The sequence below is a fragment of the Nicotiana attenuata genome, unplaced genomic scaffold (genome assembly GCF_001879085.1).
Source record: "Nicotiana attenuata strain UT unplaced genomic scaffold, NIATTr2, whole genome shotgun sequence".
NCBI lineage: Eukaryota > Viridiplantae > Streptophyta > Magnoliopsida > Solanales > Solanaceae > Nicotiana > Nicotiana attenuata.
In genome coordinates, this window is record NW_017672637.1 from 117,779 (window position 1) to 134,021 (window position 16,243).

Sequence of the window (16,243 nt, forward strand, 5' to 3'; positions counted from 1 at the left end):
GGTTTGTTCTGGTTGGACCAATTAGGGATGTTGAATTGACTGAGAAATGTAGGAGTGGAGGTAAAAAGAATCTTGAAAAAGAAAAAGAGAGTGAGGGTGCATGTGGTGAAGAGAGGGGAAATGGGAAGGGAGCAGTTCTTGCTATATGTGGAGTTGCACAAGAGAGGTTAGAAGAGAGTGGCATGAAGTCAGGGGGAAGTGGTTCTGGGGAAGCTGCTGAGGGGTTGGTTCATCTGAGCAAACAGAGAGATGAACCTATTTCATCTACTGAAGAGACTTTGGCTGATCTACTGAAAAAGGTTGGGGCAAGCTATGAACCAAAGAAACGCAGAGCTCCCATAACAAAAGCTCCAAATGTTCCCAAGCCTTCCAAGAAAAGAAAAGCTTCATCTCCTACACCTACTGCCTCTTCAGTGCCTAGGGGTAGAAACCATAAGAAGTAGGGTAAAACAGAGTGAAGCTGATCTACAAAAAGCCTTAGAAGAAAGTACGAAAAATAAAATGGATAAGGGAAAGGGAAAGATTGCAGAATCCCTAGAGGTTGTTGAGGAAGAGGATATGGAACTGGTCCATCAAGAAAGGGGTACAACAGTGGAGGTTCCTACAACCAAGCCTAAAAATCCCAAGATTTCCTCCAAGAAGTCTTCTTTTGCGCCTGTGGATGCTGAACCCACACTAGCCAAGAGTACAAGATCTGCAGTGAAAGCTAAACAAACAAAAGTTTCAGATGATGATGACTGGAATGGAGAAGAAGAAGAGAATGATTCTGAGAAGGAACAGGACAAGTTTGCCATCTTTGGCAGAAGGAAGATTTTAAAAGGTAGATTGTTGAGGGACCTGGTGGAACCAGGGATGATGAGATTGGTAGATTCTTTAGCTGCTCAGGGATGGAAGGACATGGTCCTTCAGATGGATGGTAGGCTAGCCAGAAATGAGCTGATTGAATTTATAGCAAATGCTGTTGTTAAGGATGGAGTTGTTAGTAGCCTGGTAAAGGGAGTTCAAGTGCAGTTTGATGCAGTGAAACTGGGAGAGATTCTGGACATACCCTCTAAAGGGTTTGATGACTATACTTGGCAGAGGTGGCCATGCCTGGACACCCTCCCTACTGCCCTTGAAATCACCAAGAGGTTCTGTGATGCAGAGGAAGTGAATGAAGCCAGGGTTGTGCAGAAAAGTGAGATGAGGCCTGAGCACAAGGTTGTGTTTGAGTTTGTCAACAAGTGTTTATTTCCCTGACAGGAGAGAAGGCACACTGCTAACTACATGGACCTGGTTCTTATGGAGTTCCTGGAGAGAGGAATGCAAATCTACTGGCCTGCCCTCATTGTCAAATTGCTAGACAGGGTCATAAATGGCTCCAAGGCTCATGCTACTCCATATGGCTTCATACTGACTACAGTTTTGGACAGGCTAAATGTGCCTCTGAAGAAATGAGAAATGGCCTTGAGCAAGGAACACTTTGGCATCAAAACTCTTCTTGCTTGTGACTATCTAGTCAATGCCATCCTAGTTGAACCTGGTTCACCTCTGAAGACACCCATCAACAGCAAAGTTAGGACTTTGGTTCAGGAATATGTAGCTAAGGATGCTGAAATTCCTAGGCTCAAGGCTCGTGTGGTTGAAGTGGAAACTGAGAGGGATGGTCTTAGAATTGAGCTTGCCAAAGATAAGCAGAAGAATGATGGAATTCTTCAGAACATGCTGAATCTTCTCCAAACTCAACCCTCCAGTTCCTTCAAGCCTTAGGACTCCTAGCACTTGTCTCCTGAACTTGTCTAGTACCCCCAGTGACCCAGATTGGGGATTTTCTTTTTTGCTCATAGTTGAATGTTTTCTTACTTTTTGTGGATTGTTGGTGGCAACATATCTCTATCAATGACAACTGTTGTTTTCTCTTGTTCAATGATTATTCTGACCTTGATAGTTTTAAATATGTTTGTTAGATTACTGATGATTGTACCATGCTTGCACTTGTAGTTGCCCCAGTGGCCATGAGTATTTATTAAAATCTGTCATTCACATTGTGTATGCAACTTTTCGATGATGCCAAAAGGGGGAAGAGATATTGTGTTGTACATATTTTGAAATAAGTGATGTTTATACCCTAATTAACCTTGTCCTTGATGATAAGTGAATTTTATAAGTTTAGTGTTGATGGTTAACCTGAGTTCTTACAGGTTTCGAATTAGTAAAACACACAGAGTTTGTCATCATCAAAAAGGGGGAATTTGTTGGCCCAAGAAAAGGTGAAGTTTTGAAGAATGACAAAAGAACTCAATCATGGACCAGGTCCATCTTGTGAAGCACACTCATGATCAACCTACATATGTGAGGTGCACGAGAAGGAGAAAAGTCCTACTGATCAAGAAGCAATATCTCCTGATATGATCGAAAAGGTTGCATATTGGATAAGGGGAGAAAGTCTCCTTATATGAAGAGAACACAATCCGGATAAAGATAGTGTTGGAGTTTGAGATCTTCAAGGACTCAACTACGATTGGAGATCAGCAATTGAGTCCCGATCAAACTCTGATTACTAACCTATTAAAAGACAGTGATTGTTCTCTTCTACAGGATTGCATATACGCAGAAGTTAAACTAAATTGAGAGCAAAAGAGCAAGGAAATTTTGCAAGCAATTTATGTGAGATTTGAGTGTGCACTCCTGAAGCTACTTGAACGAGATAGAAGAACCAATTTCGTTGTGTATTTCTTTTATTTTAGTTCAATTGTAGTAGTGGTTTAATGTTGTACCTTTCAGCTTTCATAGAAGCAATTGTATTAGGTACTTAGAGTGCTCAAGTTATAAGCTAACTTGAAGTTGTCGCAACAGTTGAGGCTGTGTGCTACAACAGGATTAGATTTAATCCTTAGGTTTACAAAGACTTTTTGTAAATGCTATTTTGGCTCAGTGATATTAGTGGAAGTTTGGGAAAATCCTACTGAGTAGTAGGTCGTGGTTTTTTCACCTTTTGAGCCAGGTGTTTTCCACGTAAAAATTGTTGTGCTCTTTATTTTATGTACTTATTATTCGGCAAACAGTAGTAGTTAGAACACCTAGAAGAACCTGGTTCTTCTAGAGCGAAAATTGGGTACCACACAAATCACCCCCCCTCTTGTGTGGTATTGACGTTTAGAACATTAGTTGGCTAACCTTCAAAGTGTGCACTTGTGAGTGTGGGTTGCGTGCTCTTGATACTCTCCATTTGCCAAATATTCCTTGATGTCGTGAAACCACAGATTTCCATCACTTTCTTCTTCAACATGAGCACAATAAGCCTGTTGTTTATGAATTCCTATTTGAATAGGATCGATGAAGTTCTTGTCTGGGTGTTGTATCATGGAAGATAAAGTGGCCAATGCATCTGCAAACCCGTTCTGAACCCTCGGAACATGTTTGAACTCTATCTTTGTGAACCTCTTGATCAGCTCTTGTACACAGTACAGATATGGCAATATCTTGGTGTTCTTTGTATCCCATTCTCTTAGCACCTGATGCACCAAAAGATAGGAATCTCCAATCACCAGCAGCTCCTGAACATTCATGTCAATGGCCAACCTGAGTCCCAAGATGCAAGCCTCATATTCTGCCATATTGTTGGTGCATGGAAACCTGAGTTCTGCGGAAACCGAGTAGTGTTGGCTGGTTTTTCATACTAAGACAGCTCCAATACCCACTCCTTTGAAGTTTGCAGCTCCGTCAAAGAACATTCTCTAATCATCGTATGCTTCGTTGATATCTTCTCCTACAAATGATACCTTCTCATCGGGAAAATTCGTTTTCCATGGTTAACATACCCATAGGCATGGGCTTCTAGAAGATGTATTTCCGCGGATCCATCCTTGATATGAGATATGTAGTGTATGTGCAGAAATAATGTCTCAACTTCTGAGCTATCCATGTCAAGGCATAGCAAGTGCGTTCTAGCAAAGAGTATCGAGCTTCGGAAGGCGTGAATTTCTTACTCAGATAATATATCGCCTGCTCCTTTCTTCCAGTCACATCATGTTGTCCCAGAACACAACCAAAAGCTCCGTCCAATACGGACAAATAAAGAGCAGAGGCCTCCTTGGTTCTGGTGGGACCAGAACAGGTGGTTTAGATAAATACTCCTTGATTTTGTCGAAGGCTTTCTGGCATTCTTCAGTCCAGCTTGTTGCTGCATCTTTCTTCAACATCTTGAAGATCGGCTCACAGATCACGGTTGATTGTGCTATGAAACGGCTGATGTAGTTGAGACGCACTAAAAAGCTCATCACATCTTTCTTATTCTTGGGAGGTGGCAAGTCTCGGATAGCTTTTAATAGAATATAAGGGTCCACCAAACTCTTTAGAGAACCAGGTTCTCTATCAGGTCCAACAGTACACACACACACTCACACATAGCAGTAACTAAATGGCTAGAGGAATTTTATGCGGAAAATTCCTAGCTCAACGGGATTAAAACCACGACCTACCCTTGTAGGATTTCAACTTCACTACTGAGCAACTTTTAGATTACTACCGATGCAACCTAGGAATTAACCTCTTAATCCCTCACTAACTTGTAATACTCTATTACAAGCCACTTTGTAATAACTCTATTACAAAGACTTTACAACATGACTAACTCTAGCCAAGACTCAAACACACTGGTTTAAGGTTTACAAATGGGTTCCTATATAATACTTCTAAACAAGCTAGATAGGAATTACAATTAAATAACTATGACAAAGTTACAACTCAACTAAGGACATAAAATAACTCTATGTGGGAACTGGTCCGTAGTTGTTTTGTTCTTTGTTCTTGAAGCAATTCAAACTTGCTTGCTGGATGGTCACGTTGATGAGCTTATCAAATGTTCAAGTAATTTGTTTTACCTCACTTTCATGCATATATACATGTGTGACATCACTTACAATGATGCAAACAAGGTAGGTAAAAAGTCTTCAGTAGAAAGTTGACTGCAGCACTGTTCTGCACAGTAGCGTGTGCAAGCAACAACTTTCTAGCTGGAAAGTTGACTTCGTGCAGTCTCCTCGGGAACTGGTAGGGACCTGGTCCCTCAGCTGTTCCTTCCACTTCTGAAGGGTTGAATCATATTCCCCGCTGAATCCCATCCTGGGATCTTGTGATCTTGAGGTCTTGTAAATATGCAATAGGTTCCTTATCTGGTTCTAGATAGTAAGTTTGTTAGATCATCAAAACATAAAGTAAAGTGCTTGTAACCTATCAATTTCCCCCTTTTTGATGATGATAAACTTATAATTGAAAATCCTAGAAAGAGCCACAAAGAACCAGATTGGGAACCAGAAAGACCTTAAGTTCCCCCCGAAGCTCTGCATTCTCCCTTAATCAGTGCAATTATTTTTTCCCCTTTTGGCATCATAAAAAGATAAGAATCAGTTAAGCAGGAAGGAAGTCTAGTTATAAGTTAACTCATGCCACATATGTGCACACAGTCATGATTAAGAACAGAGCATAAAAGCACAGTACAAACAGCAACAAGGGAAAAGCTTGCATTAATAAAGTTTTGGATTTTACAATAGGAGCAGAATCAATGTTACTACCACATCTACACAATAGCACAAACAAACAAAAGTACCACTAGATATCATCAGAAGAACTGACACGGAGAGACTGGACACTGAGGAGACTGAATCTAAGAGGCATTGGGAGGAGAAGGTTTGGAAGCAGAGGAAATTGTTTGGAGGACAAGATCCATACGAGCATTTGCTGACATTTGCTCATTGAGCAGTCTTTCTTTTAGGTCCTCCACTTGTTTCCTGAGATCAGTGTTCTCCTTAGTCAGTCTAGCAACCTCTTCGTTCTGAGAATGACTGGAACCAGGTGCCTCTTGTAGCTGACTTATCTGAGTCTCAAGGATAGCATTCCTTGCTTTCAATTGCCTTATCTCAGTAGTAGTACTGTTTTGAGCATTGATCAACTGGAAATAGTTGAAGTGCTTGCAACCCCTCCAAATTTTTCTATACACTCACATTCTTCAAGAGTGCTTTTTGAATTAGTTTGCTTCTTGGCACCCAGTTTAATTGGTCCGAGAGGAACCTTGAAGTGTTCGAAGACCTTGGTAAGAAGGAACCCATATGGCAGCCCTCTTTAAAATCAGCCACCTTGTTCATGTGCTCTATCATGATCCCAGGCAGATTGATGGTAGTAAAGTCATCCAGTGCTTCCATGAGGAACAAGTCTGCACGAGTGGTGATGGATTGTCGCTCAGCTCGAGCCAGCAGCACTTTGTTTACCATTTCAAATAGCAACTGGTAAACAGGAAGAAGGGCCTTCTTCTGAACTCGTTCCCCCTGCTGAACCACTCTATCCTTCAAGATTGCATTTCTGAAGCTCTTAGTACAGACTCCTTGAACACTAGATAACCCTTCAGTGGGCATACCAAAAATAGATCTCAGCAACGCAACATCTAATACCATATCAACGCCATTTACCAATGCGCAAATGTGACCATCCTCAGCCTTGTACAAGTTGGCATAAAAGCTTTGAACTTCCTCCTCATATACCCTAGCAGCATCACCTGTGAACAAATGTGTCCATTATTTGAAATCACAAATTTCAACCAGCTGTCTCATACCAGCCTCCTCCAAGACATCAGAGGCGAATGTACGCCCAGATAGTACCTTTTGCCTTATAAATCTTTCTTTCCAAGCACTTTCCGGATCATCAGCCTTGGCCTTCATTGAGGAACCAGGTTCACCAGTAGTATCAGCCTTTCTCTTAGCAGTCTTGCAGACACCCTTCTTCTTGTTATCAGACTTTGTCGACTTTTCACCTGAGTCTTTCTCCATATTCGCACTAGTAGCATCATCAGTAAGCCTAGTCCGACACTTCAAAGACATAGAAGATCTCCTTTTTTGTTTGAGAAGACCATGATTTTGTGACAACTTCCTAGTCAACGTACTAGGTTCCTCCTCTTCTTCTTCATCCACACGCATAACAGGAACTAACTCATCATTTGCAACTTTGCCATCTTTCACTAATTGTCTCCTCCTTGATTTAGTCTGACTGTTCTTAAGAGCAGACTCAAGAGCCTCCTTCTTTTGCAACCTTGTCGTGGGTCGTCTAGAAATGGGATTTTCACCATGAGCTAATCTTCGCCTAGCCAGGCTTGCGATTGGTAAGTCATCAGAATCTTCTTCACTATTCGCCTTTTGATTGTCAGACGCAGGACCTGTCTCAAGCATGATTACATTCAGAGGCTCAACGTCTAAATGAGGAGAGGGAGCAGGGTTAGTACTGACCTAGGGTTCCTGAACTAAGGCGGATCAGGTCCTTCCTGTGCCGAAGGAACAAGAGGCACACGCTCGCTATCCTCCCCAACAGGTTCAGATTTTTCCCCTTGAGTCTTAAGACCATCCTCACTTCCTCCAACAAAAACTCCTTTATTTGCAATGGACAGCATATTTTCGATTACTTCCATTTCTTGCAAATTCATGAGAGGCTTAGGAGAAATAGTAGAGGCACCTGTGGACTGAGGTTCGGGAGCAGTCTCTCTTTAGTCGATGACTTTATTTCCCTCAACTTGGTCTTCTTCTAACTTTTTTTCTATAGGAGAAATTGAGATTTTTTTTATTTCCTTCATTCTCAGCAATAATCGTGGCATCCCTTTTTTCTGGCGAGGTGAGAGATGAGCTCTGGGCAACACCTGCTGCAAGAGTTGATGCTGGGTAACTCTTGAGAGAGCCGGAACTTGAATGGGTAGGAGAAGAGATGAAGGGTGGGGGTGACTCTGTTCTAGGGTTTTGGTTATTAGTAGTGTGAAGAGGAGAGACTGGTGTTTCGACTGGTGAAGACTCGATAGTACTAGAGATCAATTGATAGTCAGCCATGGTGAGAGGAGGAGAAGATTTGGTGACCTGAAGAGAGAGTAAACAGGGAATAGGTTTGGAAGTGTTGATGTGTGAAGTGTGGTGACAGAGATAGATGTATTTATGATGACAGAGGGATTGGTTAGAAAAAGGGCGGCAGGTCTTAGGGAGATTGGTCGTCTTATAATTGGTGAGGCGTTTGGGTTTAAAAGATGTAAACTAAACGCTGACATGCTGATGACGTAGCACTTGTTTTGATTATTCAGAATTGTGCATGAGAGAACATAGAAACTACTAACCTGTATCAGGAGAACCAGGTTCGCTAACTAATCTCTTGTTTGTAAGCTTTGCCCTTATTACCAGTGTACAACTTCAAATGCTTATTTGCTCTATAATCATCAAGCGTGTCTACCTGTAACGGTATAGAGATGAGTTACACTTTACCAGAAAACACTTTTTAGCTAAGTTTACCTGAACCTTTCTTTCATAGCCAATCATTGAGGGACCGGGTTCTCAATAGGGTTTTATCAACCCTAATGCTAGACGATTTTGCTTGAAGTGTTCTCTGCTCAAGGCCTTGGTAAATATATTTGCAATTTGGTCTTCAGTGCTGCAGAATTTCATGCATATAAGCCCTTTCTCAATATTGTCTCTGAGGAAATGGTGACATACATCAATAAGCTTTGTCTTCTTATGTTGAACTGGATTTTTTACCATGTTGAGTGAACTAGTATTATCACATAAGAGAGGCACACAGTTTGAGAATACTCTGAAATCTTCCAATTATTGCTTGATCCACAAAAGTTGAGCACAGCAAGAGGCAACTGCTACATATTCAGCTTCTACAGTCAAAAGTGCCACAGAATTTTGCTTCCTTGTACCCCATGAGATTAAGCAGGAACCCAGGAAGTGTGCCATCCCAGAAGTGCTTCTCCTGTCCACCAGAAATCCAGCATAATCAGCGTCAGCATACACAATAGGATCAAAACTATCTCCTGAAGGATAATAGAGGACCAGGTCCCGTGTTCCTTTGAGATATCTCAGTATTCTCTTGGCAGCCTTCAGATGAGATTCCTTTGGATTGGATTGAAACCTTGCACAGAGACCCACGCTAAAAACAATGTCTAGTCGGCTTGCAGTGAGATATAATAGTGACCCTATGATTCCTCTATACATGGTCTGGTTTACAGGGAAACCAGATTCATCCATGTCTAGACGAGTAGCTATTGCAATGGGCGTGTCGATAACTTTTGAGGCTTCCATATCAAACCTTTTCAGCAGCTCCTTGATGTACTTTTGTTGACTTATCAATGTTCCCTTCTTAGATTTCATCACTTGAAGTCCTAGGAAGAAATTCAGTTCTCCCATCATACTCATCTCAAATTCACTCCCCATGAGTTTAGCAAAGAGGGTCAGATGTGGCTGCAAAGATGATATCATCGACATACACCTGAATAATGAGTAGGTTCCTCCCTCGTTTCTTTAGGAAAAGAGTGTTGTCAATCTTCCCTCTTGCAAAGCCATTTTCCAGAAGGAATTTTGACAATCTTTCATACCAAGCCCTGGGAGCCTGTTTTAACCCGTACAATGCCTTGCCTAGTTAAAACACATGATCAGGGTGTTCGTGACACTTAAAACCAGGAGGCTGGTTCACATAGACTTCTTTTTTTAGATAGCCATTTAGAAATGCACTTTTGACATCCATTTGGAATAGAGTGAACTCCATATGAGATGCAAAGGCAATAAAAATTATAATGGCTTCCATTCGAGCTACGGGAGCGAATGTTTCATCATAATCAATCCCTTCTTCCTGATTATAGCCTTGAACCACAAGTCTTGCCTTGTTTCCTGTTGTATTTCTAAACTCATCAAGCTAGTTTTTGAATACCCACCTAGTTCCTATAATAGTTCGATCAGCAGGTCGAGGAACCAGGTGCTATACCTTGTTCCTTTCAAATTGATGCAGCTCCTCTTTGTATGGCTGTGATCCAGTTTGCATATTTTAGTGCTTCATTTATATTTTTGGGCTCTATTTGGGAAAGAAAGTCTAAGAAGGCAAGTGAATTCCTTGATTTTGATCAGGTTTGAACTCCTGAGTCAAGAGGAGTGATTATGTTGTCAAGAGGATGTGAACTTTTGAACCTCCAAATCAAAGACACAGAAGATCTACTTTTTGGTTTGAGAAGACCATGATTTTGTGACAACTTCCTAGTCAACGTACTAGGTTCCTCCTCATCTTCTTCATCCACACTCACAACAGGATCTAACTCCTCATTTACAACTTTGCCATCTTTCACTAATTGTCTCCTCCTTGGTTTAGTCTAACTGTTCTTAAGAGCAGACTCAAGAGCCTCCTTCTTTTGCAACCTTGTTGTGGGACGTCTAGAAATGGGCTCTTACCAAAAGCTACTCTTGGCCTACGCAGATGTCACGCCCCAAAATCCAAGGGGCGCGACCGGCGCTCAACCGAGTAAACCCGACTGAGCAAGCCTGGCAGGTTTCATACATACTACCCAACCCAACTCATAATTAAATAAGGGATAGACTCCATTAATCAAATTCTATCAACATATAATTAACGATTTCCATCTCATTGTCATTAGCAACTTCATTTCGCCACTTTAAGGGTATTACAAGTTACATACATCATTGCCAAACATCAATATTTCTACTTTTAATTTCCAATACCCCACACTACCCACAACCTGTCTGCGGAGCCTCTAAATATAACTGAAGAATAATACAGAAATGCCGGCAACAAGGCTCCGACTATACCTTACACGAATACAAAAAATAAGACTCCGGGAAGAACAGCGGCATAAGCCACGCAGGGCCCCGAGGGAAAAGGGGCTCACCAATACAGCTGACGGAGAGTGGAGGGGGTGCTACTGTCGGTGGACTGGAGTGCCTGCTATAGAACCACCTACAATCATAACACGAATGTAGCGCCCCCGGCAAAAGGGACGTCAGTACATTTGAATTGTACTGGTATGTATAACTAAACACCATTTTACTAGAAAGAACTATCAAACAGATACAAGCAAATAATATGGGCAAATCAAAGAAGCAATTCATATAATCTTTCATACAATTTCCACAACATTGATTAGGGCATTTCTGTCACGTGTTCACCACTATTCTCATTACCACCGCCATCTCGAGCGGAGTCCGATCACGACCCGACCGGCTAGGTCACCTCATTGGAGGCATTACTCTCAATCAATATTTCATTTCCCTTATCCGGAATCCAATATCAGCACATTACCACCATGTGTGCGGCATGGTGTCTGATCACGACCCGATCGGCTAGGTCACCTCATTAGAGGCATTACTCCATTCTCATTAGTCAACACTTCAAATCTTTATCCCACACATATCATAACAATTCCTGGGGCACTCATGGCCACCATCATCACATCGTTTCCTTTTTTTAATATTCATTTTATAAGTTGTAAACATAGACACATATATCAAGGATAATTCAAATTGCAATCACAGGTAAATGAGCACATAGCTAGCATGAATAATTCTTTGTTTCAATGTTGGCTTATAGCCCAAGTATTTTAACACATAACTGTACTTTTCATCATTATCTAATTGTCAAGATTGGCACATTATTCACATTGAAGCACATCCTTCACGAATATGTATAGATAATTGCAAATCAATTAATGCGTAATAACAAGCAATATGCTAACCAATTCAACTCTTACCATGCTTTCATAAATGACAGCGGAGCTCAATTTCTAATAAAAAGGGGGTTTTAGCCATACATACCTTTCTTGAGCTTTCCCTTAATCACTACGATATTCCGGAAATTCTAGCAACTTCAATCTATTTTGGGACATAGCAAAATTGAACACAAATTAGGAAGATATTCATAATTCTAGCTCATTTGAGCATTTTATCAAATACTAGTTGAGTACCTTGATTTCAAATCCCCTTTTCAAGATTTTCTTCATTCCCTAACCCAATCTTTACTTATTTATGTTAAACGATCTTCCCATAAACCTAAGTTGTACATGCATGTATACATAATAGCATTACACCCAATAATCATACCTCAATACCCCATCTAATACTCCAAACTCGAAATTAAAAACCTAGGGTATAGAATCTTACCTCTTAGATGAAGAACTTGTGATTGGGTTCTTTGATTCTTGAAGATTGATGCAAGGTTTGGATAATTTAAATGTTGGGTTCCTCCTTCTCTCTCTAATATTCTCTCACCTCTCTCTAAAATCAGTAGAGAATGACCCCGAAATGAACTCTCAAGCCTATATGTTAAAATGGGGTCGGGTTATAAAAATTTGAAAATTAATCCTCGGATATCAAGTCTGCTATAGCAGAATCCACCGCAGAATGGGTATGCGGGCTGCAGTTTCGTCGCAGAACTCGTTGCCCAAAACTGGGCTGTTCTGTCTCAATCTGCGACCATTCTGCGACCGCAGAATGGTTATGCGGTCCGTAGAGTTGAATCTGCGATCGCAGATTTCACGCAGAATCGCATTTTTTCCAGCTTTTGGTAATTTGATCATAACATTGTGTAGGAAGGTCCAAATGACAAACGGTTTGAAGCGTTGGAAACTAGACTCGAAGATCTTTCATTTGATAGGTTATACATCACCTAGGGACTACTGCAAGATCGTTGGAAATTTTAGCCTATTATGGACTTTTTTCCAATTTTTCTTAGACTTAGGCCTTTCCTTGGATCCCAAATTACTTACCGTAAGACTTATACACATATTTACCAAATCCAATGGATGTACACCATGTTAATAGCACATAAAAATATTATAATAAGCCTATGTGACACCACGAAATCTTAAATTACTTAGCGAAAATTTTCGGGGCCTTACAGCAGACTTGCGATTGGTAAGTCACCAGAATCTTCTTCACTATTTGCTTTTTGGTTGTCAGACGCAGGACCTGTCTCAGGCATGATTACATTCAGAGGCTCAACGTCTATATGAGGAGAGGGAGCAAGGTTAGTACTGATCTAGGGTTCCTAAACTGAAGGCGGATCAGGTCCTTCAACAGGTTCCCAAGTAGTACCTTCCTGTGCCGAAGGAACAACAGGCACACGCTCATTATCCTCCCCAACAGGTTCAGATTTTCCCCCCTGAGTCTTAAGACCATCCTCACTTCCTTTGACAAAAACCCCTTTATTTGCGATGGACAGCTTATTTTCGATTGCTTCCTTTTATTGCAAATTCATGAGAGGCTCAGGAGAAATAGTAGAGGCACCTGTGGACTGAGGTTCGGGAGCAGTCACTCTTGAGTCGATGACTTTATTTCCCTCAACTTGGTCTGCTTCTGACTTTTCTTCTATAGGAGAACTTGAGATTTTTTTATTTCCTTCATTCTCAGCAATATTCATGGCATCCCTTTTTTCTAGCGAGGTGAGAGATGAGCTCTGGGCAACACCTGCTGCAAGAGTTGATGCTGGGTAACTCTTGAGAGAGCCGGAACTTGAATTGGTAGGAGAGGATATGAAGGGTGGGGGTGACTCTATTCTAGGGTTTTGGTTATCAGTAGTGCGAAGAGGAGAGACTGGTGCTGGTTTTTCGACCGGTGAGGACTTGATAGTACTAGAGATCAATTAATAGTCAGCCATGGTGAGAGGAGGAGAAGATTTGGTGACCTGAAGAGAGAGTGAACAGGGAACAGGTTTGGAAGTGTTGATGTGTGAAGTGTGGTGACAGAGATAGATGTATTTATGATGACAGAGGGATTGGTTACAAAAAGGGCGGCAGGTCTTAAGGAGATGGGTCGATCTTATAATTGGTGAGGTGTTTGGGTTTAAAAGATGCAAACTAAACGCTGACATGCTGATGATGTAGCACTTGTTTTGATTGTTCAAAATTGTTCATGAGAGAACATAGAAACTACTAACAAGTGTCAGGAGAACCAGGTTCCCTGACTGATCTCTTGTCTGTAAGCTTTGCCCTTTTTACCAGTGTACAACTTCAAATGCTTATTTGCTCTGTAATCATCAAGCGTGTCTACCTGTAACGGTATAGAGATGAGGTAGACTTTACCAGAAAACATTTTTTAGCTAAGTTTACCTGAACCTTTCTTTCATAGCCAATCATTAAGGGACCGGGTTCTCAATAGGGTTTTATCAACCCTAATGCTAGACGATTTTGCTCGAAGTATTCTCTGCTCAAGGCCTTGGCAAATATATTTGCAATTTGGTCTTCAGTGCTTTGTCTTCTTATGTTGAACTGGATTATTTTCCATGTTGAGTGCACTAGTATTATAACATAAGAGAGGCACACAGTCTGAGAATACTCTATAATCTTCCAATTGTTGCTCGATCCACAAAAGTTGAGCACAGCAAGAGGCAGCTGCTACATATTCAGCTTCTACAGACACAGGATTTTGCTTCCTTGTACTCCATGAGATTAATTAGGAACCCAAGAAGTGTGCCATCCCATAAGAGCTTTTCCTGTCCACCAGATATCCAGCATAATCAGCGTTAGCATACCCAATAAGGTCAAAACTATCTCCTGAAGGAAAATAGAGGACCAAGTCATGTGTTCCTTTGAGATATCTCAGTATTTTCTTAGCAGCCTTCAGATGAGATTCCTTTGGACTGGATTGAAACCTTGCACAGAGACCCACGCTAAAAACAATGTCTGGTCTGCTTGCAGTGAGATACAATAGTGACCCTATGATTCCTCTATACATGGTCTGGTTTACAGGGGAACCAGATTCATCCATGTCTAGACGAGTAGCTGTTGCAATGGGCGTGTCGATAACTTTTGAGGCTTCCGTATCAAACCTTTTCGGCAGCTCCTTGATGTACTATTGCTAACTTATCAATGTTCCCTTCTTAGATTTCATCACCTGAAGTCCTAGGAAGAAATTCAGTTCTCCCATCATACTCATCTCAAATTCACTCCCCATGAGTTTAGTAAATTCTTCGCAGAGAGAGTTAGATGTGGCTCCAAAGATGATATCATCGACATACACCTGAACAATGAGTAGGTTCCTCCCTCGTTTCTTTAGGAAAAGAGTGTTGTCAATCTTCCCTCTTGCAAAGCCATTTTCCAGAAGGAATTTTGACAATCTTTCATACCAAGCCCTGGGAGCCTGTTTTAACCCGTATAATGCCTTGTCTAGTTTAAACACATGATCAGGGTGTTCGTGACACTCAAAACCAGGAGGCTTCTTGACATAGACTTTTTTTTAGATAGACATTTAGAACTTCACTTTTGAAATCCATTTGGAATAGAGTGAACTCCATATGAGATGCAAAGGCAATCAAAATTATAATGGCTTTCATTCGAGCTACGGGAGCGAATGTTTCATCACAATCAATCCCTTCTTCCTGATTATAGCCTTGAACTACAAGTCTTGCCTTCTTTCTTGTTGTATTTCCAAACTCATCAAGCTTGTTTCTGAATACCCACCTGTTTCCTATAATGGTTTGATCAGCAGGTCGAGGAACCAGGTGCCATGCCTTGTTCCTTTCAAATTGATGCAGCTCCTCTTTGCATGCTTGTGATCCAGTATACATATCTTAGTGCTTACTTTAAAATTTTGGGCTCTATTTGGGAAAGAAAGTCTAAGAAGGCAAGTGAGTTCCTTGATTTTGATCTGGTTTGAACTCCTGAGTCAAGAGGAGTGATTATGTTGTCAAGAGGATGTGAACTTTTGAACCTCCAATTTGTTGCTTGAGTCTCATTGGTAGAGGAACCAGGCACATCTGACTGGGATTCTTGAGGTTTTCATACTTCACAAAGTGGGGTTCCTTGGACTGCATCAACAACTCTGTTTTCAGCTTCAGTTGTTGTAATCGAGGGACCAGGTTCCTCACCAATTGATGGAGATGTATTTGCATCTTCTTCACTGGATTCCTTGACATGGCTCAATATGTCTGCCTTTCCATTTGCTATGTCAATTTTTTCACCTGGCACAGATAAGGGCTCTCCATCTTGATCAACATGTCTGTCCTTTTCACAGGGGAGGTGAGCTTCATCAATGATCACATGAATGATTTCTTCTACACATTGAGTCTTTTTGTTATAGACCTTGTAAGCTTTGCTTTGAGATGAGTATCCCAGGAAGATTCCTTCATCACTTTTGCCATCGAACTTCCCAAGAGCTTCCTTTCCATAGTTATGAACAAAGAATTTACACCCAAAAGTTCTTAGATGTGTCAGCTTGGGCTTCCTTCCATTCAGCAGTTCATGTGGAGTTTTGTTCAGTAGGGACTGGATCATGCACCTGTTTACCAAGTAGCATGCAGTATTGACAGCTTCTGCCCTGAAATATTTTGCGATCCCACTGTCAATTATCATTGTTCTTGCCATGTCTTCAAGATTTCTATTCTTCCTCTCCACAACACCATTTTGTTGAGGTGTTCTTAGAACAGAAAAATTCTGAGTGATGCCATTTTCAGTGCAGAATTCATC

At 41.2% G+C, this 16,243-nt stretch overlaps 1 protein-coding gene across 1 annotated transcript; it reads right to left on the minus strand.

Moving 5' to 3' along the window:
- Positions 1-8,603: 8,603 nt before the first annotated feature.
- LOC109213924 (uncharacterized mitochondrial protein AtMg00810-like) lies at positions 8,604-9,266 on the minus strand. Its single transcript, XM_019377766.1, has 2 exons — positions 8,927-9,266; positions 8,604-8,815 (listed from the first exon to the last, which is right to left on the minus strand). Exons 1-2 carry the CDS (start codon positions 9,264-9,266, stop codon positions 8,604-8,606), a joined length of 552 nt encoding a protein of 183 aa, XP_019233311.1.
- Positions 9,267-16,243: the final 6,977 nt, after the last annotated feature.

Bases quoted from the DNA above. Each gene is read 5' to 3' on its own strand.
- LOC109213924 (XM_019377766.1), bottom strand. From the start codon at position 9,266: ATGTCGATGATATCATCTTTGCAGCCACATCTGACCCTCTTTGCTAAA. The intron at 8,816-8,926 runs GTCTCTGTGCAA...ATTATCCTTCAG, and splicing joins AGACATTGTTTTTAGCGTGG to GAGATAGTTTTGATCCTATT.